This window comes from Acomys minous (genome assembly GCF_964271855.1).
Source record: "Acomys minous genome assembly, chromosome: 6".
Classification (NCBI taxonomy): Eukaryota; Metazoa; Chordata; class Mammalia; order Rodentia; family Muridae; genus Acomys; species Acomys minous.
In genome coordinates, this window is record NC_140487.1 from 129,629,711 (window position 1) to 129,655,711 (window position 26,001).

Consider the following 26,001-nt stretch of genomic DNA (forward strand, 5'->3'; position numbering starts at 1 on the left):
CACCAAGGCAACCTTACCCCCATTTGCCTGGTTTTATCTTCAGTGCAAACATTAGCTCCCTTCCTTGTATTCAGACGAGTATCTGTACACACAGAGACACACTGTAGCTTTGGTGCCCAAGGACAGTGCCTTTTGAGTCAGCTTTCACATCCTCATCCTGCTTCTAGCAGTGTGCATGTTGAATGCATAAGGCACCTCAGCCAAAATGAGCTAGACGCCTAGTTCAGGTTCTGTTTTCTCCACTCTGAAACAGGAGCGCTTAGGTGGGCGTGGTGGCGCACGCCTGTAATCCCAGCACTCGGGAGGCAGAGGCAGGAGGATCGCTGTGAGTTCGAGGCCAGCCTGGTCTACAAAGTGAGTCCAGGACAACCAAGGCTAACACAGAGAGACCTTGTCTCGAAAAACAAAAAAAAAAAACAAAAAAACAAAACCCCCCAAAAAAAGAAACAGGAGAGCTTGAAGTCTGTGCCTCGTGAATCTGAGCAAAGAGCCACTAGGCTGATAAGTACAAACATGGACCCTACTGTAAGGTTTTCAAACTTTATTTCATGGTATTTGACATGAACACATACTGGAGTTAGTAACAAGACACCATGCAGCCCCCTCCAGCCTTGGACAACAGAAGCAGGAAGGCCAGGCTGCCCCCACCTGCCCCCACCCCAGATTTGTCTGGTCTGTCTCCCAAGATGATTGTGCTGGACACTAAGGACAGGGAGTGGAGAAACGGATGGTTGCTGCAGTTTAAGGCATTTTTGGCTCCATAGCCATCTCTGCCACTTCTGTACCTGCCTTTGGCTGGACACCCAGGCAGATAATTATCACTGGGACAAGGATGACCACCATCACAATGGACCAACTGAGTTTGTCCTCACGTTAGACCAATTAAGGGTTTCTGTGAGTTAAAACAGGAATGACCACACTTCCACATCAGAACTCAAGTAAAATCAACGCTTGAAGAATATGGTTAGGAGTCCGGCTTAGATATCCTTCGGGAGACAAATGCAGCTGGATGCTCAGGCAGGTGAGCAGTGGAGGTCAACCACATCCCACGGTCACACACTTTAGGGGCTCCTGAGTGGCCTGGTGTTTGAGGAAAGGATGACCATGTCCAGGGTGGCTGGGTAGGTGGGGAAGGCCAGCTGAAGGCCAGTCAGGACACTTAGATCGTGCCTGGCTTTTGTTTCCAGTCCCCTCAGACAGGCAGACACATATGGGGAAGTAAAAATAATGCCCCAATATTACCAATTTTTCTAAATCACAGTATTGAGACAGAGAGCACTAGGGGTCCAGACTAGCCAGGGATGAGGCTGGCCCTCAGCACACGCAGGAGAGCAGCTTAAGCGGGAACCTACAAAGGACCCAATGTTATTTGCTATAATGACGGGCCCTTTCAACCCCAACAACCCCCTCCTGCTCAGGGACACAGTTCTCATCCAATAACACATTAATAACACACAAACAGGGCCTGCCAATGGACCAGGAGACCCAAAGGACTGATACAAGTGGACAGGTAGGGGTATACAGTGCAAGAGGCTGAGGCCTGATACCTTAGGCTGAGGAGTGTGTCCTAAGGCTGCCTTCAAAGCCCAGGGCTCTAGGGTGCCACGGTCTACTTAAGAGTCCCTCAGCACCACTTTATCTCTGCAGCACAGCTGCCTGGACGGAAAGGAGGCCAGGCCAGGAGTTATCTGGCCAACGTGCAGGCAAGAAAATCATATAAAAATGCAACAAGTTTACAAAAATAGAAAATAATTACAGTAGGGAGGGCGGGAGCTCTGGTGGCAGCTCAGGGGGTGGGGCAGGGCCTTAGCTCTGGTTTGGTGACAGCATCCTCCAGGAGGTGCAACTGGCGATGGCCCACGACCACGTCCCGCAGACAGCCCACGAAACCTGTGCCATAGGCCTTGGGTAGAGCCTGGCCCACAGGAAGCTTCTGCAGGCCTCCTACAACACAGATAACAGATCAGCAGGCAGCGACACCAACATATGGGGCCCGCCAGCACCTGAATAACAGTGGAGGTGCTACACACGTGCACAGATTCCTGTGGCCTAAAATCTGCAGGGCCAGCCCATCTCTTATCCAGACAGGGCTGCTCCAGGTGTCAGCTCTAGGACAGTCTACCCACCAGAGAGTGTGAGACCCTTGGGTACCCCTCCCCTGGCCAGCTCCGAACACTCACCAAGCCACAGGGCTCCATCTGTGTCCAGTTGTGTGGCACCCAACGGGGAAGAGCCAGTCACAGGGGCTTCATTGCCCACCTGAAGAGAACCTTTCCTCTGCTCCCTGAGGGACAGGTGGGACAAAGCTGTCAAGAGCATCCTGCCTACGTCTTCCATGACCTAGGCTCCTCACTCCCTCTACTACACGCCTTGTGCGTACTACACCTGGGGGTGATACTACACGCTATGCTGGGGCCAGCGCTTAATGTTTCTCTTCTTCTTCTTTTTCCCCTTGATTATTGATACAGGGTTTCTCTGTGTAGCCCTGGCTGTCCTGGACTCCCTGTGTAGACCAAGCTGGCCTCAAACTCACAGAGATCTGCCTGCCTCTGCCTCCCAATTGCTGGGATTAAGGGCGTGCGCCACCACACGCAGCCTCCTGTGTCTTCTTGTTGCCCCCTCCTCCCCTGCTCACTAAGAGGCCTTGAGTCAGACTGCTAGTGACCATGAGGACTGGGTATGACGCAGCTAAATAAGTCCTGTTACTACCTACTGTTGCTCTCAGTGGGCTCCACTGACCTGTGAGCCCTGACTCGAAGCCAGCGGTTGGTGTTGACCTTCACAGTGGAGCGCAGCACCACTGGCTGGGAACCTAGGTCAAAGCTCAGCTGCAGGTGTCCATCCACAATGGCCAGAGCCATGTAGTCTGCGCGTTCCGTGGCCTTGCCGACCCACAGCACTAGCCCCTGAGTGGCCTCAGTGCGTAAGCTCAGTTCAAAGTGGTTGCTCTGTAGTGCCTTCTCACTGCAAAGCGAAAGGACTGTTCAAGGGCGCCCAGGTTGGTAGGTGATGGAGTGGTGTAGGTGTGGGTGTTGCTGCTACCACAGACACCAGGGGCTGGGGACCAGACCCAGGCAGCTAGGAGCGCGGGGCGACGCCCACAGTGGGACAACTAGATAAAGTTGGTCAGAGAAGGGGCAGACAAGAGGCAGGCACATGGCAAGCTAATGTGCAGGGTCTCAGGTCCTGCCATGTGCTTACCTGAAACGTGCCCAGGAATCCAGAGTTTCAGGGCTTAGAAGCAGGAAGAGAGGGAAGCAGTAAGCAGGAGACAAGACAGGCGGGATGCAGGCCAACATGTGCAGATGAGAGGAAGGGCAAGCGTAGCTCCAGAGCATCTATGGCCCTTCCCAGAAAGAGCCTGTGGCAGTGACCCTTATGTAAGGCATATGTTGGTGACATGCCTTGGTGGGTAGTTCAAGGAGAAAGGCATAGGTGATATGGGATGGATACAAAGGCCCTTTTGATGGCAGCAGCCCTGGAGATGCCTAAGCACATACGGGACCATGCCTGTACGCATGCGCGCGCGCGCGCGCGCGCGCGCGCACACACACACACACACACACACACACGCACACGCATAGGCACACACACTCCTACATACATGTACACACATCCACACAGGCTCACCTTTACATACATACTTGTATGTTACATACACATATGGGCATATGTAGATATAATATACACATATATACCCACAAATCAGATACACACCCAGATACACACCCACACGTAGAAACATGTATACACAAGCACAAAATCACACTTGTACTGGAGCCTCAGTGGTGTGGGTGATGGCCCTTGGCGGGTGTATCCTGGGTAGAGGACTAACCACTTCCAAGGTAGGAAGCTGAGCCTGACAGTGCATAAACAGGCCCCAACCCCATCTTCCATCCAGGGTAGAAATTCCTCCTTTAGTGGGACTCAGGATTATAATGCTAGGAGCAAAGCATGGACATGAGTAAGTGCCAAGGTATGAGTACAGCCAAGGGCCTACTTACGCTGGGATCTCATTGGTCAGCTCGCTTGCAAACAAAGAGACAGAGACAGTGAGAATGAAGGGGGTAGGGAAGATTCTCGGCCTCCTCTCCTGGCCAGAGCTGACAGGGATGTGGAGACCCTAACACCCATACTCTGCACGGCATGCACAGATAGGACCAGACAAGACAGCTGCGGGGAAGAGGGAGTGCCTGGCTCCTGACTCATTTTACCTCTCAATCACGGCATTGAGGTATTCGATGTAGGTCCGTCCGTCAAAGGCCAGTGTTTCAAGGTCTCCCACTGACTTCTCAACTAGCCCTGGGAGACAGACGGGATGAACTGGGCCTCAGGTGAGATCTCCAGGGCATGTCAAGTCTCAGCCCTGGGCTGCCAGTGCTCACCCTTCTCGCAGTGTAGCCCAGAGAAGCCCCCAGGGCACAGGCATTCATACGTGGCTTCCCTCGGGACACATGAGCCCCCGTTAAGGCAGGGGCTGCCTGAGGCCTGGGTGCACGGATGGTCTGCAAAAGGTGAGACATCCACTGCCCGCAACACATGCTCCTGAGTCAACAGCTGGTGGCCTCTTAGAGACACCTGAAGAGGAAGAGAGAGAGAGAGAGAACCCCTTAGTCACATCTGCTACCTTCTCTGACGAGCCAGCCCTCACCTGGGACCAAATCCCCACATACGACAGCCCTTCTCCACCCCACTGTGGAGAACCCTGGCTGGTGCCTGCCCCCATACCAGCTGGATGGCACCATCGAAGCCAGAGGACACTGCAGCTCCCCGGGCCAGCTTGCTGAAATCAGGAGCTCCCCCGACATACAGGGGCTCCTTGAGGTTGAGCATGGTGTGCGGCACCTATAAGAGAGGCAAGGGGCAGAAGGTCACGTACGATGCCCCTAGGCCAGAGCAGGACGAATCCCAGGTCAATACGCCCAACTGCTTGATGCCCCATGTCCACCCCTTACTATCTAGGAGGCAGCATTAATCACACAGAAATGGCAGACATGGGCCTTAGTGGGAAAGGCTACTCTAGGAATGGGTACCAGAGATGATGAGTTGGGCTGGGTAAGAAGCCAACAGTACCTTGCGGGATTTCTGACATCCGGACAGCAGGTGGGGGGTTTGCAGAGCAAGAGCCAGAAAGCAGTGGGGGCAGAAAGGAGACAGATTGAGGCACAGGGCAGACAGAGAAAACAGTTCTCTGAGAGGTGGCAATCAGGGTCTTTGAAGCCCCAGGGAGGAGGAAGGGAAGTGGTGGGAATAGGGTGTGGGCGGCCTGGAACTTCCTCACACCCTGGACACTCACCGGAGACTCCCCTAGCACACGGGGCCCATCGCCCACTTGAAGGGCACCCTTGCGGCCATTCCGTTCCAGGAATACCCGGGTCCAGGTGCCCAGAGCTATGGGCTCCTTGCTCCTGTAAAAAGATATGAGTAGGCCCTGGGCTCTGCTCACTCCGAGTGACACTGTCATGCACCCCTGGCATATACACGTTCATCCCAACCTCAGGGTAGCCCTCCAGCCCTCCTTGTTATCTGCGCACAATGTCCAGCCCCGGCCAATGCCCAGCCTGGCTCCCGTATGCCCACCTGATGACTGCAGCCCCCTTGCCAAGATCATAGCGGAACTCCAAGTGCTGGTTATGCAGGGCCAGGGACACAAAGTCCCCCTTGCCATCTGTCTTTTGCCCATTGTAGAGGAGTAAGCCACTGGGCCCACGAGCCAAGAACACCATCTCCAGTGCCATCTTCTCCCTGGGGTCGTGTGGGGTTGTGGGAATGCGTCACTGTCTCCCCATCAGACTGGCTCCCTTCCCTTAATCCTCCTGCCCTACTAACCCTAGGTCTCTCTCGAAGGTGTGCAAGCCTTTTAGTTCCAGGTAGGAGAAGCCATTAAAGTCAGCCAGGAAGGGCCGGGAGCCAGCAGTCTCCAGGACTATGGAGGGCCAAACAGATGTCAAACAGGATTGCAGGCCCTAGTTTCCCTACTACTGTGTCTAAATGATCAAATACAACCCTACTGAATTACATACCAGACTCCAAATCCACCCAGGAATTTGGCTCTAACCCCTCATCCTTCCCCAGCACTTCTTTGACCTCACCTGTCTGGCAGAAGGCACCACTTCGTCCCAGGGGGCACTCACACTTGGCCCCACCCCTAGAGAGCACGCGGCAGGGGGCTGCCCCATGGCAAGGGTTTGGCTGGCAGGGGCTCTTTTCATCTGCACAAGTCGGCCCTGAGGGGAGATTGGGCAAGGGATTCCAGGAAACATGAGACTCTTCCCACAACACCTAGATTCCTTCCCAGTCACCAGGCTGGCTCTCACCAAAGCGGCCAGGTGGGCACTGGCAGAGGAACATGCCAGCCTCCAGTGCTTGGCACAGGGCCCCACCGTGGCAGGGACTAGGCGAGCAAGGATGGTCTCCACATTCTCCCACGCCGGAGCTCTGGACCACGGCGCCCTGCCAGTCGCTAAGCTCCAGCTGCTGGTTGTTGATGTCCAGCATGCGGATGCATCCTTTCAGGCCGACGCCCACAGAGGTCCGATCAAGCACCCTGATACCAGGAGGGGTCAGAGTCAGAGACACCCTCTCACAATCAGCTGTAATACCAACATGCCCTGTAAACCAGGGCTAGGGATCAGGGGTGCCCCTACGCCTACTCTCCGTATGTGTTCACGGGGTGGCCAGCTCAATAACAAGACAGAATCAGATGGTGGGGATGAGGTTCAAAGGTCAGGGCCGAAGGTCAGGGATAGCCATCTTCACAGGTCCCATCAAAGGCTGCTACCACAGATAGCGCAGCAAGAACCGGTGGAGGGTCAGAGGCTGGGCTGGGGTCAAAGTTACAGCTACCATCCACACCCAATTCCTCTGTTCCCATCATTTGTTACCCAGAGTCAGAGACCAGAGGCCCAGCCAGGCCCAGCCTGTTCCTGCTCACATGGCAGCCTGTTCTTCTGGGACACCACCCACATATAGGTTCATGTCCAAGTTGAGGCCATCGGTGCCACTGGGACTTTCACCCACAACAGGAGTCTCGCCATCCACAGAAAGTGTGCCCTGCCGCCAATGCCGTGACAATTCTAGACGGTGCCACCGCCCTGGTTCCACTGGCACTGAGCTGGTTAGCACTGCTGGCCCCGAGCCTGTGTCGAACCTAGACATGGTAGCAGGTGTTTAGGATGTTGGTCCAGGCTCACCACAGAGACTTCAGCCCTTAGATTCAGAAGGTCTGATTGGTCTCTGTAACCACACCGCCCATCGGACCCACAGAAGCCACACTCACATACTAACCCCACCCACCACGCCCACCTGAACTGCACATGCCCATCAAGCAGAGCCAGAGCCAGGAAGTCTTTGCCACGTGTGTTGCCATTGTACAGTAGCAATCCCTTAGTGTCCAGTGCCCGGAATTCCAGTGCCAGACGCAGTGTGTGGTAGGCCCGTAGGGTGGGGAAGACCAAGAAGGAGTGGCCCGCAAAGGCCGGCACAGAGGGGAGTTGTACTGCGGGAAACAGACAGATCTAAGCTGGAGGAGTGCCTGAGACCTTGCTACATTCTCTGGCCATATCCCCAAACCCTCCAGCATTGGGTGACCTTACCTTCCTCACAGACAGCGCCGCCCCTGCCTGCGGTGCAGCTGCAGGTGAAGCCCTTACCCGAATCCTGGTCCCGGCAGGTACCTCCATGGAGGCAAGGCTGGGAATCACAGGACTTTGGGGGCCATTTAGGGCGGAGAGTCCGAGGCCGTTCAATGCTGGGGGCAGTGGTGGGTGGCCGGCGTGTGGTTAGTGGTGCTGTAGTTCTGCCAGCAGGCCGGCTGGTATGACTGGGGTACCGTAGGGTGACAGAAGAGGCGGGCAGTCGGCTCACAGTGGTGGCTCTGGCTGTGGCCACAGCAGCTGTAGCTCCTGTTGCAGCTCCCGTGAAGAGTGTGGGGAACCAGTCTGCAGGGAAGGGTAACTGTTAGGTATGCAAGGCACAGGGCACGCAGAGTACTGTTGAGACATGGAGGCCAGAGAAGGGAGGACAGGCAAGAGGAAGCCTAACTTAGCACTCACCAAAGTCCAAAAATCGCACGTGCTCCTGCAGAGGCCTTCTCACTGCCAGGGCCCACGGCCTGGATACCTGGATCTGTCGGAGCAGGGCCCGGCCCACATCCGGTGCCTGGAAGGCTGTGGCTAGAGAAGAGAGGGTCCTGAGCATGACCTGGCCCCGTGTAGTCCACAGCCATCACTTCCCATGAGGGGAACAGGAGCTTACTAGGGTCAAAGTGAACATCCACAATGGCACGGACTGATTTGCCGGGCCCCAGTTCCCGCAGACGGACACTCCAGAAGTCCTTCTTAACGTCTGAATTCCGGAATAGGTCGTCCAGCTGTGGGCAGGTAATGGGTGAGGGTACAAGGTACTGCCTAACCCCAGTTAAGATCGATTCACTTGAGCCAGTCATCTGGGTCTGTCCTAAGTGGACACTCCACAAAAGCCTCATACCGTGCTTTCAATGCTCCTTGCAGTCTCCCCAAACAACTCTGACTTGGGGTCAGCCATCTCAGGTGTGTAGAACAGTTCCTGTCCCTCGACCCCCTCAAGCTCCAGCACGCCCTGGAATGCCTTGGTAGCTGTGGGGGAGGGGCAGTGAGGCCCTGCCAATGCCTTCTAGCCTCCTAAGCAGCCACAGAAGCAGGCCCCACAGCAAGCCATGTGGGGCGCAGGGCAGGGGATGTTAGTCAGATGATCATGGGGTTAGTAAGTGGGAACCCCAGGGTAGGGCTGGCGTCAGTTACCAGGCAATTCCTAGGAGCAGGTGCCCCAAGCTGGCTTGCAAGGAGAAAGATGGGTTAGGTACAGGGTCCTTGGCACACACGCATATTCAGTGTCTGAGACCAGAGTGCATGTGTGCCAAATCTCTAAACCCCCACACACTCAAGTGCTAGAGCCAGAGCACCACAACTTTATACCAACCTGCTGCCACAGGGTGAAGACAGTACTCCTGACATGTCTACGCTGTTCCTCTAGCTCATCCCTTTCCCCGCTGTCCACTTACCAGGACAGTTGGAGCCTTCTGAGTCCAGTGAAGGTGTCTTGCCATCTGAGCAGCAGCCCAAAGGTGAGTTGTAGCAGGGTGCCCTCTCGATGGGTGGCCCATGGGTCACCACAATGTTGCCCGCAGGGGGCTCAAGTCCTGGGGAAATGTAGTCTAAGCACAGCCCCGGGTAGGAGCCACTCTTGGGCTCTGCCCCACATCCCCCTCAGAGCTGCCCACACGTCCCTGAGGCCCTGCTCACCCCCAGACCCGCCCCCACTGGCCTCCTCAGCTCCACTCAGCTCCTCGTCGCCACTCCCGTCGGTGCTGCCGGACTCGCTGAAGACTGACGTGGCAAGACTGGTTACGTCAGAGGGTGCTGCTGGAGGCACTGTCAGCACAGGCCATGCAGTGCTCCCAGGGATGCTGACCGTGGTCTGAGGTGATGTGGGTGGTGGGGTGGGCCACTCATGGGTGGTCCTGCTGGGAGCCAGAGGAAGGCTGTGGTGGGGGAATGACAGTGCCTTGCTCAGGGCATGCCTTGGGGTGGTCACAGATGCAGACGTTGGAGAAGCCCCAGGAAGAACAATCTCTGCAAAAAGGATGTTAGGGGCTGGAGTCAGGACGGGACCAGGTCCTTCTGGTTTGGTTTAGATGGCTGCTCTAGGGCTTTACCTTGGCACGGGCCAAGACTCTGAATGGAGATGTGCAGGCCCTGGCGGCAGGCAATGGTCCTCAGCTGGCATTCATTGCCGTATGTGACACCATCTGATCCACAGACCTGGGATACAGGGAAAGGATGCTCGGGAAAGGCCTCCTTACCCCGTCATTCTCTGCCCATTTCAGTCCTTACCTTGGTAGAGTTAGCCTCTGGACATGCGAGAGCTGGGCAGACACAGTGGGCGAAACCAGCCTCCTCTACGCAGGATGCTCCAAATTCACAGTGTATCTCCACACAAGTCACAGGTGTAACGGGATCTGGGGTAGGCATAAAAATTCCTGCAAACTCAGGGACTCCCACCCTTAGCATAGGGAGTCCTAAGGTCGGCACCAGCCCCTGCCCTCACCTGCTTCACAGCCATTGTGGCCCAGGGCTTGACCATCTGGACACTGCCCACACTTGGGACCAGCCACACCAGGCCTACAGGAACACAGTCCAGTCATCTGCTCACAGTCATCTCTCACAGCACCCCGAGGGTCACAGCTGCAGGCTGAGGGAGTGGGAGGGCAGAATCTATGGTCCGTACCCGGGGAGGTTTCCGTCCCTGCCCCAGAGCCCTACCAGGTATTGCTCAGACCGAACATGAGCAGTGACAGGCAGGACCGCTTGGAGCGCCAATACTCACGAGTACAACCACTGTGCCCGTCAGTGACAATGCCACGGAAGTTCCAGAAGCCAGGCTCACAGCGATCACACCTGAGGCCTCCCACACCTGGCCGGCAGGAGCACTGGCCTGTGGCTGGGTCACAAGTGCCACTGTAGGAGCCGTGTGGGTTGCAGTGGCAGGTGCCTACAAGAGGACAAAGCACTGGTCACTGGAGCTGCACAGCTCTGCTAGACCATGGTCAGGGCTGTTCAGGTACTCACTGGGACATCCAGCAAAGCCCACACCCTGGGCAGCAGTGACATTGTCCTGGCAGCAGCCATAGGGGGTTTGGGCACAGTGTGGGAGGGCCACGGGCAGCAGTGGAGCCAAGGTAGGGCCTGAGGAGAGGTGCACAGAAATTCATTATTAGATGTAGCGCTAGCTGTTTATTCTAAGCCCAATCATTCTGCCTCAATGATTCCTGCCACATGACTCGCCCCTTTTGACATCAGTTCCACTGGGAGCCAAAAATCTGAGGCTGTCATAAGTGAAATCAACATATCACATATAAAGACATATAGTAAATGCAGAACCCCAAACGCACAAAACATATAAAACCACATTCACAGATAGGGACACATATCCACATGCACACATTACCGGAGCCACAAACAGACATGCGTACAGAAACAAGTGTATACAAATATGTGAAGACGCCTTTACATCAGTCACTCATATTCTTACAGAACATTTACTCCTATGCAGAAACATCTGTGTATACACACAACACACAGATCAGTACAATTTCACTTAATGTCTTCCTCCTTCCTTCTGAGAGTTTTTCTTTGTAGCCCTAGAACTGGTTCTGTAGGCTGGCCTTAAACTCAGAGACCCACCTTCCTCTGAGGTTAAAAGCATGCACCACCACACCCAGCCTGTCATTAAAAAAACAAATCTACAAGAGTAAAAGTCCCTAGTGGCAGCCCCATTTGGAAACTTAAATCTGTCTTATAGAAAGGGAGTGCTTGGGGGATGGAGAGATGGCTCAGAGGTTAAGAGCACTGTCTGTTTTTCCAGAGGTCCTGAGTTCAATTCCCAGCAATCACATGGTGGCCCACAACCATCTATAATGTGATCTGATGCCCTCTTAAGGTCTGAAGAGGTACAAGCCGACAGAGCACTGTATATGTAATAAATAAATAAATCTTAAAAAAAAAGAAAGAAAAGAAAAGAAAAAGAAAAAAAGAGAGTGAGTGCTTGGTGCACATCTCTAATCCCAGCATTCAAGGGGCAGAAGCAGGCAGATCTACGAGTTCAAGGCCAGCCTGGCCTACTCTACATAGCTAGTTCCAGAACATCCAGGCTATGTAGAGACACCCTGCCTCAAAATAAATAAAACAACAACAGAAAGAAAACCAAAATAAATAAAAGAAAATATAAAAGACAAAGCCACCACCATCATCAGAAGCACAAATACACAGAACACACCACCACATGCTGGATGTGCCACTCACCACGGCAGGCTCCCTGAGCGGCAACGTACAGCTCTTGCTGCGATTCACACTTAGCCTTCTTCAACTCACACTCAGTGCCATAGGTGACCCCATCGGAGCCGCACACCTGGAGGAGGGTTGTCAATGTAGGCGACCCCGAGCCCCTCCTCAGAACATCCACCCTGGAGCCATGGGAAAGTTGGGGTACTCACTGGGCTTCTCAGGACACTCTGGCAGGTAAAGTCACAGACGCACGGTCCATCTTCTGAGTCCTCATCCCAGACACCACCATGCTGCCGGCATAGCTCCTGCTCACACTCATTGTCTTCCCCAGAACCAGAGCCCCCCGAGCCACACTCAACTGCAGGAAAGGGGAGCCGTCACCCTGAGGTCTCTACCAGAGCCTGGGGTCCAGGGGGCTCACATGAGCTGCTTGAGCTTACCGTGCTCGCACGGCCCTGCACGGGCCTCCTCAATTTGTACCTGCTGCTGACAGGCAGCTTCTCGTAGCTCACAGGCACTGAGGTAGGTGACACCATCACTGCCACACACAGGGCCAAGTGGAGGGTGCTCACAACGGGGGCATACACACCGTCCAGCTGAGCACACAGCCCCAAAGGTGCAAACTGTGTCTCCACAGGTCTCTGCAGGAGAGAGTAAGAAGCAGGAATAAACACGATTCCCTTATTGAGGGAACCATGGAGACCTATCCCTTCCGGTCCCACTCACGGCAGTGTCCAGCTGAGGCCACATGTAGGCTGATCTGGTGTGTACAGGCGTGGACATGCAGCTCGCATTCATTAGCATATGTGTGCCCATCAGAACCACATACGGGCTGGGCTGAGGCCACACATTCAGAGGGGCACACACAGCGCCCGGTTTCCACTTCGCACAGGGATCCAAAACGACACTGCCCACATCGGTCTGGAGAGGAAATTCTATCAGCACGTTGACCAGAGCCTCCTTCCAACCCCACCCACTTGCCCACCACTGACCACAGGGTCCTCTGCGGGCCACTCGGATTTCCCGCCCGAGGGCACAGGCCATGGATTCCAGCTCGCACACACTGCCGTAAGTGACACCATCACTGCCGCACACAGGATCGTAGACTTCCGAGCACACCCGCTGGCACTCGCACACAGCTTTCCCATTCTTCACTGTGCATATTGCCCCAAATGCACACTGCACTCCATGGCATGGGGATGGGGTCTGGTCTGGGGAGGATGTGGTACTCAGTCTACTTTCTCCTCTAGCTGTGGACCAAGCCCATGCAATAGCCCCTCTCCAGGGTGGGAATGGTGGAGGAAAAGCTAGATGCACAGGACACAGCAGAGAAAGGGACAGACACATAACAGAGGTAGATGGGGGACATATGAGTTTCTGACTGCCCATAGCAGGTCACTGACCCTGGACCACCAGCAGCCCTAGGATACCATGCACACGGGGGTTGAAACGTTTCCCCCCGTGGATCGGAAAGCACTATTCCCCACAATCACAGACTACACAGGGAAGAAGGTGTCTGTCAACTTGCTCTGAGGACCAGAAGGCCAGGCAGTAGCAAGCCACTCCCCCCAGCCGCACCGGGGGGCAGACCTCGGGCTGTGGGCTCCAGGGGGGCAGGCGCAGCACCTCATCCTGCCAGCAGGTCAGGCTGGAAGACACAAGAGTCGGAGCCGAGAGGGAAGGAAGGACCGAGAAGTAACAGACAGATGCAGAAAGAAAGATGGACAGAGGACTGACCAAGACAGATAGCAGAGGCCACTGCCCAATTTCCTCCACCCTCTCCACTGGTCCCTCAAATTCCAAAGCAGGATCTACCTCTAAGATTGGAACTGCACTGTGTTCCTAGAGCAAGGAATCTCCAGCATCACATCCATTCCTGCCCACCCTGGTAGTCTGTGCCCCCTGCAGTACGGAGCCTGATGATAACGGACAAGAGGGCCTGCTGGTGTAGCGAGGCCACGTGCACACTGCCTTTGTTTCATTTTCCAGGTTTCCCAACTCCCCTCCTCACAGCCACCACATACCAGCACCCTCTCCAGTGACCCCAGCCCAGGAGCCCAGGAGATACATGACAAGAAATGGAGATGGTGTATGGTAGGGACGAGGAATGACGCAAGACCAGCTAGTCCCAGCTGAATCCCAGGTTGCTCACCACACGGGCCCTGGTGCTTTGCGGGAATGGCCTGCTGTTGTCGACACTCGGCCTGTTGCCGCCAACAGTCATTGTCATACGTGTGCCCGTCCTGGGCACACACAGGCCTGTAAGCCCCATCACAGGTGACACGATCGCAGGAGCAACGGGGACGGCCACGGCGGGACAGGCATACAGAGTTGAACCGGCAGGTCTCCGGGCACTGGTCTGGGAGCAGGCAAGGAGATCAGATAGGCAGAACATCACACCAACTGGGCACCTGACGTAGTGGGTGGGGGTACAAGGTACGCAGGACCGCAACGGCAGGGCTGGATCCATCCTCTAGGAGCACCAACCTCGCGTTTGGCATCGGCCAGAGCGCAGTTTCTGGAGAAGCAGGCCACGGGTTGCACCAATACGGCTCATGACACAGTCATTTTCATAGGTGACCCCGTCATCTCCACAGATAGGTGTGTGCTGGGCAGGGCAGTTCTCTGGCCGCAGAAGCATTTCTGGGTGCCGTGTACGCGGGTTCACACGGCAGATGTGGTTCAGGTCTAATATGCTGCCCTGGCAGGGGTCTAGGGTCCGAGAGTAGTAATCAGGAGCTGCCGCCAGCGTACACTGAAGAGTCACATATGAGAGAAGCCATGCAGAGTGCTTTGCTTACCACAAGGACCACTGAACTTCTTGAAGATGTGTTCCTGGCGGGCACAGGCGTGGCGCAGCAGCTGGCACTCACTGGGGTAGTCAACACCATCACTGCCACACACAGTGCCATCTGGGGCCCCAAAGCAGGTGGTAGGACACAGGCATGAGGCAGTCTGTCCATCGGCTGAGGGTGCACAGGTGCTACCAAAACTGCAGGTCACATTGGCACAGGGGTCCCGGGACCCTGTGGGCATACAAGTGGGGTCACACTGATTGTTCACTGCCCCCCCTTCCCCCACCGCGCACTCACTTACCACATGGCCCTTGGCGGAGTAGGCGGATGCGCCGTTGCTGGTTGCACTGTGCACGCTGCAGCTCACACTCATTGCTATAGGTGGAAGCATCCGAGCCGCACACAGGAGCCACCACAGCAGGGCAGACATTTTTCTTGCACACACAGGAGGCCCGGCCTGGATCCTCAACACTGGGTTCACACACAGCACCAAAGCCACATAACATCCCCCTGCATACTGAGTTTAGACCAGAGAAAGAGTATTCAGAGGCAGGCTACCAGGAATCTGTTCCTAGGTCCACACACCCATGAGCCCTTGCATCACATTCTGTTTGTGCCCAGATTTCACAGGGAGATCCATATCCAAATATTCACATGACCAAGATGCCACCCAAACACACAAGCACCTGCACCCTGCACCTGACACAATGCGTATGTCCAACCCTACCCCTCCCTGGAAGGCTTCCCTCGTTTCATACCCTTCAACTGTAGAGAGTTTATGTCCCCACAATAGGACAAAGCTTTCTCTTCTTGAACAACTCCATGGGCCCTAACACACCAGGTATGGATGCCTTAGCTCCATCCACATAAGCCTCAGGGCTCAGCTCCTATGCGGCTGGGTTTCGGAGGTAGTTGCACTGGAAGGGCCCTGAAGGATCTGAGTAAAATATGTACTGGGGTGCGTGTGTGTATCAGGGAGAGCCTTGCCACTGCTGGGGGACTGGACGGTGTGAATGAAAGACGCTGGCTGTAAGAGTTGTACCTGTCTGATCTTACTCCACAACTCAGACTCACCCCACCTTAGGTTTCTGTGGCTCCTTTCTGGGGAGCTGCTTCGGTATCCATCTGACTCCTGCTACCTCACAGTAAACACCAGCTCCAAAATCTTCTGAGGTCCCCCTGTGGCCCCACCAAGCTCTTTCACCTTCCTGCAGGCCTGATGGGCACTACGTACGACTAGGAGTCTGGAACTTTCCCCACATACCCTGCTTTCTTCTTTCATTGCACCCGCCGCCCGCCGCCATGCCAGCTCTGTAGTAGGTCTCTCACCTCCAGAAGCACACTGTCCTGCCTTGCCCCAACCTTTACCCTGTTCCCACCGTCTTTTCTCCTTCAAACCTTTTCCTCTACTTCTCCAACCTTTCAAAGCTTCTCCCATTTACAATCATATACTGCTTTCCACTAAGCCTCAAGTTGGCGGTGGCACAGGTCTCTCTGGGTTCACACAGGTAACTCCCTTTCTGTCCTTCTGGGCCCTGACTTCAGGAAATATCTTCATCCAAGTCCTCTGAGTTCCCTCTCAGTGAGAATGCTCCCTACATTCAGACTCACACACACACTCATACAAGAGCTAGCTTGCTTTCTTCCTTTCTTTCTTTCTTTTCTTTGTTTTTCAAGACTGGGTTTCTCTGTGTAGTCCTGGCTGCCCTGGACTCAATTGTAGACCAGGCTGGCCTCGAACTCACAGAGATCCGCCTGCCTCTGCCTCCCTGAGTGCTGGGATCAAAGGCGTGCGCCATCACACCTGGCTGAGCTTTCTAACATTGTAGACTCAAACAGCAATGTCCAGAGGAAGAGCCAGGTGTTGTTCACGAAGACCACAAGTAGACACTGGAATATTTAAAGTTTAGATAACCAATGGGAAGCCTTCCTAAGCACAGTATTGGGGCCAACACCCTCTGAGAAGATGAACCTTGAGTTTGGTGGGCCCCTAAGTTCCTTAGATCTACTAAATGTTTAATTGGGTGTAATTATCATCGCCTCACATAATGCTCAGAAATGAGGCAGAAGCCATCCTGGACATCTCCTAGGACGGCAGGGTGCATTGGGGGCTAGAGCAATGGCCTCCCGTGTTTGTTTGTTTGTCTGGGTAGCCGCCACCTTAGAAGGCTGGCATTATGGGAGTATCTACCTGCCTGACATATAACCTGCTTGTGTGTGTGTTAACCTTTCATCAGCTCTTAGAGACAGGTACTCCACACTGTGCTTTAGTGTCCTCTTCCCTTTCTACAAATAGGGTTACTAAGTACCTACTCCCAGAACTATGGGTTTTCCAATGTCTATAAAACTTAAGAGAAGGGGCCCCAGACAAGTACTGTGTAGAGCATACAATAATTGGACTGTTAGCACAAACAGCTTTCCCCGTCTTGGCTCAAAACAAACATATGTTATGTCCACCAGTGGCTTCTCTTCATGCCTAGTCAACACCTCTCTCCCATTTAGCGTTCTCTCTCCCAGTCATGCCATTCTCACGGTTGGCCTTCTCTCACCCAAGCCCCTGAAGGTCTCATACCAAATCGACAAGCACTTTCTGAGGCTGAGCTGATGCTTGCTGCCTGCGCTCTTCGGCTGTTGACCAGGCTTCCTCTAGGTCCAGTCTCTGGGTCTGCACCCAGCACCCATTCTTTGGCAGACTGATGGTGTCTGAGCTTCTTGGTCTCTCTATCTGAGTACCTGGCTTAGCCAACCTCCCCCAGGTCTCAAACCCACAGCCAAGGTAGCTTCACCCACTAAGACCCACACACCAAAGCCAGGTGTAGCTAGCTCTACAAGTCTAAGATTTTGTTGTAAAAAAAAAAACCAACAGTAACAACAAAAGACTTGTACTGAGGCTCTGTGGCAAATATAAGGTTTGGAGAACATGGTACCCATCCTGATTCTGCAGTCAAGTCACTTATTAAAAGTTTACTTGCGGCTGGCTTGCTACCAAGCCTAACCATCTGAGTTCGATTCTCAAGACCCACATAGTGGGCGAGAAGTGATTCCAGCACCTTGTCCTAATTTCTACATGTTGTGTCATGGCACACACACACACACACACACACACACACACACACACACACACACACAAATGAATGCTTAGAAAAAAGGAGAGAGCCACACATGATGGTGCACGCCTTTAATTCCAGCACTCGGGAGGCAGAGGCAGGCAGATCTCTGTGAGTTCTAGGCCAGCCTGGTTTACAAAGTGAGGCCGGGACAGTCAAGGCTACACAGAGAAACCGAGTCTCAAAAAACAAAAAGGAGAGAGCAACTTGGGAACCATCTATCACCTCCAATAGACCCCTGCCTTACACTTACATTCACACCATTAAACTCATGCAGAATGATCCATGGTGATTCCTGTTTTAACAAAGTTTATGTGTCCCTTCCCCACAGGACCAAGAGATCACAAAAGCTCAAGACAACACTCTTCTTCTCTCCTCCTCCTCCTCCTCCTCCTCCTTCTTTTTTTGAGACAGGGTGTCTCTGTGCAGTCTTGGCTGTCCTGGAATTCACTCTGTAGAATGGGCTGGTCTCCCATGAAATCAGAGATCTGCCTGCCTCTGCCTCCGCAGTGCTGGGATTAAAGGTGCTTGCTATCACCCTCTGATAAGTTTCTTTTCTTTTTTCCTTGCTTTTCTTACCTTTTCTTTCTTTCTTTTTTTTTTCAAGACAGGGTTTCTCTATGTAACCTTGACTGTCCTGGACTCACTTTGTAGACCAGGCTGGCCTCGAACTCACAAAGATCCGCCTGCCTCTGCCTCCCGAGTGCTGGGATTAAAGATGTGCACCACCACCATGCGGCTTGATAAATTTCTTTTCTTTTTTTTTTTTTTTTTAAATTTCTTAATGTTAGAACAGACACAATCTGAGGCCACCTGCAGACAAGTGAGGATGAAGTAAATGTAAACACACACACACACACACACACACACACACACACACGGATCACTATGGCAGGGAGAGCTACTTTAACAACCAGACTTCATCATATGCAATGTTCATGTATCAGGGAAGGAAGCAGAGGCTCAGCAAGGTTTACTGACAAAGCCACACGCCTAATAAACACCAGCGCTGAGCCCACCTGCGCTCCTAGTCACTTCCTCACACTGCTTCTTATAAAAACAAGTGGCCAACCTGGGCACCTGTGCGCCAACAGTCTCTAAGGGATCACATCTGGCTTCTCAGCCCCTGTGGAATTTCTCCCTGGCCTCCTAGCTTCTTACCCAGGCAATCTCTCCACGTGATGTTGGAGGCGTCCTGTACTTTTTATATCTACCACAGTGGTAGAGGGTATATTTAACTTCTTTCCTAGTCTTTGGTAGGTTGAGAGATGAAACATATGGATGCCCGTGAGCCTGCTTGTGTCCATTTGTGCGTGGTGTGGGTATTCGTTTGTGTGTATGACGGCCACGTCCTGTGTCTAAAGTGTACAAAAGAAAGCTGGGTATCAATAAGGGGACTGCATGCACAGTTGTGGGGAATACAGCATAAATATAAAGGAAGGAGGACATTGGCAGGTTGGGGAGTTTCAGAAGAAACTGAAATGGCCAAGAAGGAAGATCTCTTCACTCCTGAGCCTCCCTTGAACATAGAAAGCTGTAGGCCTCTTGCCCCTAGTATGTGAACACTCAGGCCTAACCTTATGCACCATACTAAAGGAAACATTTTACCCACTAACAGCCCACCCCATTGGGAGCGTTTTGGTCCCATTTATTTATTTATTTATTTATTTATTTATTTAGGTTTCTCTGTGTAGCCATGACTGTCCTAGACTCACTTTGTAGATCAGACTGGCCTGAAACTCACAGCGATCTGATTTGGTCCCATTTAATTAATTAATTAATTTGGTTTCTCTGTGTAGCCTTGGCTGTCCTAGACTCACTTTGTAGATCAAGCTGGCCTCGAACTCACAGCAATCCACCTGCCTCTGCCTCCCAAGTACTGGATTTGGCCCCTTTTTAAAAAATTACTGAGAAGCAGAGCCACTTCCTCCTGCTTCCCAGCCCAATAGGCAGATTGCTTACTCACTCACCAACCCAGCCAAATAGTCTCTAACTCTAGGAATAGTGAAAGTCATAGAGCAAACGGTGATATTCAACCGCCCTGACAATAACTTCCCAGGAAGAGGCACCTGGTGGGACACAGCCTCACCTTAGCACAACCCAATCTAGGCTCAGTACTCTAAAGGGCCTTCTAGGAAGGATACAAGTACCAGGGGCCAAAACTTGGGGTCATAAAACCAGAGCCCCGGGCTAGATTAGACACACCTACCACTCACTGACAGCCTCATTCCCACTGCCCCTACCACTGCCCAACTAGGGACCACAAGCCTATTGGCCAAGTGTGTCAATGCCAGCTTGCTAACCCTATAGACACTGGGAATAAAGAGCAGTTGGCTACAGATGGCCCTTCCCCGTTTGGCCATCAAAAGGCAGGATAGACACTGGTACCCTGCATGTGCATCAAGTTCCTGCTTTGGGATGCCTGGGCTCCCTCCCCACCTGGCTTTACAGACTGCTTTGCTCCAACCTCCCAGTATAGGACAGAGGCCCCGACAGTGCCAGGGTACTGTCTCCACTCTCAAGATCCAGGAAGTGACCCAGACTATCTATGTAACCCAAACACTGCTTCCTAAAAAGAGAACAACTCAGGGTCTGTTCTCAGAACGACACCCACAGCCTCAATCCCAGGGTTCTCTGATGTCCCCATGACCCATATCCTGGCCAAACAGAGACCATGGCTGGGCACAGCAGCATGCACCTTTAACCCCAGCACTTGAGACGTATAGGCAAAAGGCCCTCTATGATTTTAAAGCCAGCCTGGTCTACATGGTGAGTTCTAGGACAGCCAAGGCTATATAGAAGTCTTGTTTCAAGCCCTAGTTCCCAAACCAAAAAGCCCAGAAGCCATCACTTTGTCCCACATGAGATATCTCTAGACATATAATTCTACAAAACTAGCCAGGTGCCCAGGCAGCAGAGTTGATAGGGTAATAGGTTCCAAGAACAGAGCTGGGAACTGACCCCACTTGCTGTGAGAAGCCTGGCTGGGCTAGCAGAAACAGTCTATGCCCAGTCTTTGCTTTTTTTGTAACACCTTCAGTTCCTCTTCTCTTTATCATTAGCTTAGTTACAGAAGCCTACACACTAGCAGGCCCTCTGGGAGTGCTGGCCCCAGCCCACAATGCCATGAAAAAGGTTAGTTAGCCTGTCCTTTCCATCATCTGCTTCCTTCCCCCACCCCAGGGGCAGACCTAGGCCCTCCAGCCCTCACACAGCTGTCACTGGCTTTACTGGGCCCTCCCCCACTACCCGGCCCACTTTCCCTTCTGTGCTTCTGTCTGTTTCCAGCCCCACCCTTTCCTGAATAGGGAAAAAGACAAAGAAAAGGAACCCCCTTCTACAAACAGACTGACTTTAGTGCTCCATCCAAACCTCATACAAATTCTCTGATGTCTCCCAACTTGTAGGTTCTAAGACTGGTCTTGCTCGGGAGTATTAGCCAGCACCTAAAGACCACCGAGGACTCCATGAAAGGGGTCCATACCCTCTCGTCCAGCCTACTATTCCAAATGTTAGACCTGATGTACATAATACAAAACAGCTCCAATTCTGGTAACCCTGTCCACTCCCGCCCCATTATCAGTTCGCCAACCACCGGCCCCAACCACCACACTCACCATCAGGAGGCGCAGGAGGAGCTGGTGTGAAGTGGATTCCAGGTTTGTCTAGGGGAGGAAAGAAGTTAGGGCCTCTTTCAGCAGGCGCTTAGCCACCCACCAGTTACAACCAGCAAGGCTAAAAAGTTCACTGACCAAGGCAGGGCAGACAGAGGAGGCCCTGGCCTCTTCTCTGCCCCTCCAACTTCACAGCCCGTTTTCTTCTCCAACCATTTTCTCTGGGTAAGTCCAGATCTCGTCCCTGCTCCCTATCCCCCAACACTGACACACCCTTGCCAATTCTCACTGGTGTTCTGCAGCTCAGGATGAAGGTCTGCACCACTAAGAACTGAAGAACAGGTCACAACAGGCCTAGGAATCTAGTGTGACCTATCCAATACCCAGAAGGAAAAGATGCCTGCCCACGACAACCCCTGGGTTTGACATGACCCCGACTGCCCCGAAATCCTCAGTAAACTGAGACGAGGGCTCAGTGATCAGGACGGAGGTACACCCAGCAGCCACGTACAGTTGCTGAGGAAAAGCAGCACCGCAAAGCCCAACGTGGAAGTAGCCAACAGGATCAAGCAGATGTTGCAGGGGATCATGAAGTACCGAACCAGCGTGGAGGCACCAGGCTGCTGCCTGGGTCTGTGTTCCAGTGGTAGAGGAGGCATGATACAATCCTAGCCCACTTCCTGGATGTGGGGGTTCTTACGGAGTGCCCTTAGGCCTCTTCGGAGCTACTCCCCCCATGCTGGGTGCCCTGCAGCAGCAGATGGTAGCTGTGATCTCAAAGTTTAGCCGGTTATGGCTAGGGGAGCACCAGGCCCTCCCCAGCCCTCCAGGCTCATGGTAGGAAATAAGCAGAATTCTCTCCAAGCAGAAATCCCAAATGTGAGCTCAGAAGCAGGCAAAGGATGAAGAGAGCCAAGGCAACCCCTGTTGACTACAATTCTTCTGCCCACTAGCGAGTGGTGCTCTCTGTAGCCCCTGGAGTCTGCACTGCAGAAAAGGCCCCAGAGACCAGGAGCGCCGATGCAGGGCCTGTCTGCTCCTGTCTAGCAGAGGCGGGAGCACGATGGCAGCAGCGGGAGGAGCAACAGCCTCGGAGAATAAAGAACCGCGGAGGCGCCTGCCCACCTCCAGCAGCAGCGGTAGCAGCGGTGGCGGCGGCGGCGGCGGCGGCAGCAGCCAAGGCAGCAAGCAGTGCAGCTCTTCTCTTCCTTGCTAGGCTGGGGCAGTGAGTGAGGGGCGAGGAAAGTCTAGGGGGCGGGTGTGTATGTGTGTGTGTGTGTGTGGCGGTGAGCAGAGACAAAGGAAGATGTCTCTGGGGACTCAACTGTCCACGGGGAGTCGCAGTTGGGAGCGAAGAGGCTGGGGTGGATTAAGACCAGGGCGCAAGGTGTACAAAGGGGACACAGCAGCTCTGGATAGAGGCAGAGCCTGGGGAGGGGTGGTGGTGCTGCTAGTAAGAGGGCAGGGACCAAGGGAGGAGCAAGTGGTGACCGGGCGGTGGGGCTAGAAATTGGAGGACGAGGGAGAAGTAAGAGTGGGCTGAGTGTTGTCATAGGGGGATAGAGGTTGGGCCTGGAGAGGAGGCAGCTGCTTGGGCCCCCACCCTATGGAGGCTGCTGAGGAAGGTGAGGTAGGAGGCGGCCACGTGAGAGGGTCAGCAGCCAGAAGCAGTCCTCCCTTATCACTCAGTGCCTGGCTGGGCTGAGAGGTTCCTGAGTCACCACCACAGGGGACTTGGGCCTGCAGGAAGGACTAAGTTCTGGGATTTCGTCTGCTTGTGCTTCAGTGTGCCTTTGTGCTAGTGCCTGTATTGTTCCTGCTCCTGCAGGCTCTGCCGTGTGTGTGTGTGTGTGTGTGTGTGTGTGTGTGTGTGTGTGTGTGTGTGTGTGTGTGTGTATCCCCAAGGGGCATGTAAAATGCTTAAGCAGGTACAAGCTGGACAGTAAGGTGATGGGCTCAGAAACCACCCACCTACATTTCCCCTTGTAATGGAAAATAACACTTTAATCTACCCATTCACTCAACTCCCCAGCAATGAGAAAACATGCAAATAAGTCCATGCAAACAGCTGTGGAACTCCAGCCATCCCTTGAGCACTCCCCTGCCCCCAGGCTACTTTGCAAACTCCAGCAGGGCCACCAGGAGCAAAGGGTTTAGGATGGAGGCGCAGCCTACCTAGTTCTGGTGAGCTGTCCACAAGCTTGAGGGATACGCCGGTTCCACACCATCCCTACTTGACACAGCCACCCTCCTGCTAAGTCCTCATCTCAGCTGAAATCACACAAGCAGCTCCTGTTCTAACAGTGCCCACGGCGCAAGGCTCTCGTCAGGCTTCTGTACCTGTCAGGAAGTCCAGCTTCTCTGCCATCTCATCAGCCCCATCTCTCTCTCTACCAGGGGCCATCTCCTGTCTGTGGAGCTCTTCCATTCCTGTCCTCAACCTGCCCTTCCCAGGGCCCTGACTCCCTACCCTCACTGCACACTCACTGGAAAGGGCCCTACTTGCAGTATTACCTACAGCTGAAACCTCTCCAAGGCCTCGCTGGCCAGACACTTGGTACCCTCACCGATAACAATGTATCTTCTCTGTTTCCAAGCCTTTCCATTCCCTGTACGAAGGGCCATCCTCCATTGGGTCATTCATTCATCACCCATAATAAGAGGTTTTCCATCTTTTGTGGTCCCAAACTCACTCTTCTACTGAAATATTAGAGGAAACTCCAAATGCCTGCAGACTAGGACAGCGTCAGATCTAACTACTGGAAAGCTCCACTCACAAATGGCCTCACCCTCTCCTCAGGGGAGCTCTGGCCCTAAATGCACCTGTGGCACAGAAGTCTGTGATGCTAGCTCCCCCATTACCAGGAATAGTCTTGAGTTCTCAGCTCCCAAGGCAGGGTTTGGCCAAAGAGGCAAAAGAACGCAGAATTGGGGAGCCCAACACAGGTCATATACATCTTTTGTTTGTCTCACTGCCCCACAGATAGCGCCAGAGGCCAAGTACCCTAGGCAATACCCAGCAGGCCACACGACACTACTGGGTGTGGTGTTTCAGCCCTGGATTGTCCCAGTGTGCTCTACAGGGCACACAGGAACCAGGGTCCCAGAAGACTGGGCCCCACCGCTAGTGGGAACTCTGGGCAAGAGCTGGCAGAAGAAGCCTCAAGTGATCTTGGAAAATTTGCTATATAGCCTGTGCTCACTACCTTTCCCTAAGCAGAAGCCCTGAGATCTGCCACTGCAGAGGTCTCAATAGACTAATTTTTTCAGTGCTCATATGAGGCTCTAGTCAGCCCTGGGCAACATTAAAATGGGGCTCGAGGTCTATTGGGCCCAGCCATGGGAAAGGGAACTAGGCAGGCAGCCTGGCCCCACCAAACCCCAGTCAGTGTCTGAGCCCCCTGCAGGGGCAGGATGCCTTCAAAAAACAAAGAGCCTTTGAGGCTCCAGGCCAGTGGGGGAGGGGAGCACAGGCTACTGAAGTTATTTTGGGATCTTTAGACAAAATTATTCAGCCTAGACTGCCCCAGCAGGCTCAAGCCCAAGAATGAACAGGATGCTGATCCAAGCTTACCCCCTCTGGGCTCACACCCTATCGACACACAACCCTACATGAGCCAAGACACTAAGTACCCCGGCTTCCCAGCAGTCACTCAGGGTTACAGGCATCGCATCCCCCACCTGACAGCACACACACACACCAGCCATTCTGTGTCCCTCATTCCCAGGCATAATGGGTGTGGCCCTAGGTTCTGGTTCTTCTCGGGACCAGGGGAGGTTGGGGGATGGGGCTTGGAGAAGGTACTGAGCCGGGCTACTGTCAGCTCACTGGTCCCATTCTCATGCAGATGACACTTCTGCCTTTCTAGATAGCCTTCCGCTCCCTCAGAAAAGAAGGTAAAGAGCTGGGGTTAGATGACTGAGGAGCCCAAGGGAAAGACCTTTCCAGACATTCAGCACACACTCAATTCCCCAATGCACAGGTCTCACCCAGCAAGTAGGCTCCCCCGCTCTCCGGCCTCTAGTCAAGCCAGGGTAAGGCCCATCTGTTCTCTTCGGTTGTGGGCATTTCTAGGCTCAGATTAATAGGGGTACCTGATGGGCTCAATTCTGGCTGCCCTGGTTGGGACAGCGCAGTATTGCTCAGGACCTAGTATGTCTGGCCTCAAACTGCACCTTGCCTTTTCTCTCTCTCCCCTCCTCCCCTCCTCGGCCTTAGACATAAGCACTTCACAGCAGGACAGAAGCACTCAGCCCTGGTCAACTGCCAGCGTGAAGGGGCCTCCAGGGTTCCTCTTGCCAGCTTCGGGCCAGTTATCCTGCTCTGCAGGGTGGCTGAATTAAGTTAGAAAATTGGGATACAGGGCTGGAGAAACAGCTCAGCGGTTATAGCTGGCTGCTGTTCCAGAGGGTTCAGTTCTCAGCACCCACACGGCAACTCACAACTGTCTGTAACTCCAGTTCCAGGGCAGTCAACTCCTTCCTTGGGAAGCCACTAAAAACACCAGCAACCTCTGAGGTGGTAGCAACAGCATACAGGATGCCCCATGAGCCCCACAGGGGATGGCTGTGGAGTGGTGGTGATTGGACACACGCGAGAAAGCACTGATGGAACTAATGATGGGTGAGAACACATGTCACTTCTCACACCCGATGGCTTCCT

The 26,001-nt window shown here is 53.7% G+C and overlaps 1 protein-coding gene across 6 annotated transcripts in view; it reads right to left on the reverse strand.

Moving 5' to 3' along the window:
• Nucleotides 1-526: 526 nt before the first annotated feature.
• The window catches only part of AGRN (agrin), a 32,430-nt gene continuing 6,955 nt past the window's right edge, over nucleotides 527-26,001 (reverse strand). For 2 of the 6 annotated variants that reach the window (XM_084785329.1, XM_084785332.1), the window contains exons 3-37: nucleotides 21,342-21,389; nucleotides 14,919-15,134; nucleotides 14,624-14,848; nucleotides 14,310-14,534; nucleotides 13,975-14,181; nucleotides 12,815-13,033; nucleotides 12,549-12,743; nucleotides 12,263-12,463; nucleotides 12,032-12,180; nucleotides 11,841-11,946; nucleotides 10,608-10,724; nucleotides 10,366-10,530; nucleotides 10,087-10,230; nucleotides 9,873-9,997; nucleotides 9,695-9,800; nucleotides 9,282-9,611; nucleotides 9,041-9,178; nucleotides 8,488-8,615; nucleotides 8,257-8,371; nucleotides 8,055-8,174; nucleotides 7,596-7,940; nucleotides 7,306-7,498; nucleotides 6,935-7,150; nucleotides 6,318-6,547; nucleotides 6,093-6,227; nucleotides 5,830-5,926; nucleotides 5,581-5,745; nucleotides 5,297-5,408; nucleotides 5,074-5,085; nucleotides 4,729-4,845; nucleotides 4,386-4,578; nucleotides 4,215-4,302; nucleotides 2,740-2,964; nucleotides 2,181-2,284; nucleotides 527-1,944 (exon numbers count right to left, since the gene is read on the reverse strand). In XM_084785329.1, the coding sequence (XP_084641455.1) occupies nucleotides 1,787-1,944; nucleotides 2,181-2,284; nucleotides 2,740-2,964; nucleotides 4,215-4,302; nucleotides 4,386-4,578; nucleotides 4,729-4,845; nucleotides 5,074-5,085; nucleotides 5,297-5,408; nucleotides 5,581-5,745; nucleotides 5,830-5,926; nucleotides 6,093-6,227; nucleotides 6,318-6,547; nucleotides 6,935-7,150; nucleotides 7,306-7,498; nucleotides 7,596-7,940; nucleotides 8,055-8,174; nucleotides 8,257-8,371; nucleotides 8,488-8,615; nucleotides 9,041-9,178; nucleotides 9,282-9,611; nucleotides 9,695-9,800; nucleotides 9,873-9,997; nucleotides 10,087-10,230; nucleotides 10,366-10,530; nucleotides 10,608-10,724; nucleotides 11,841-11,946; nucleotides 12,032-12,180; nucleotides 12,263-12,463; nucleotides 12,549-12,743; nucleotides 12,815-13,033; nucleotides 13,975-14,181; nucleotides 14,310-14,534; nucleotides 14,624-14,848; nucleotides 14,919-15,134; nucleotides 21,342-21,389 (5,669 nt within the window). In that variant the 3' untranslated portion in view covers nucleotides 527-1,786. Of the gene's footprint in view, nucleotides 1,945-2,180; nucleotides 2,285-2,739; nucleotides 2,965-3,201; nucleotides 3,235-4,004; nucleotides 4,029-4,214; nucleotides 4,303-4,385; nucleotides 4,579-4,728; nucleotides 4,846-5,073; nucleotides 5,086-5,296; nucleotides 5,409-5,580; nucleotides 5,746-5,829; nucleotides 5,927-6,092; nucleotides 6,228-6,317; nucleotides 6,548-6,934; nucleotides 7,151-7,305; nucleotides 7,499-7,595; nucleotides 7,941-8,054; nucleotides 8,175-8,256; nucleotides 8,372-8,487; nucleotides 8,616-9,040; nucleotides 9,179-9,281; nucleotides 9,612-9,694; nucleotides 9,801-9,872; nucleotides 9,998-10,086; nucleotides 10,231-10,365; nucleotides 10,531-10,607; nucleotides 10,725-11,840; nucleotides 11,947-12,031; nucleotides 12,181-12,262; nucleotides 12,464-12,548; nucleotides 12,744-12,814; nucleotides 13,034-13,974; nucleotides 14,182-14,309; nucleotides 14,535-14,623; nucleotides 14,849-14,918; nucleotides 15,135-21,341; nucleotides 21,390-21,849; nucleotides 22,405-26,001 lie in introns of those variants that run through there. The other 4 variants (XM_084785334.1, XM_084785333.1, XM_084785331.1 and 1 more) reach the window with 4 other exon arrangements.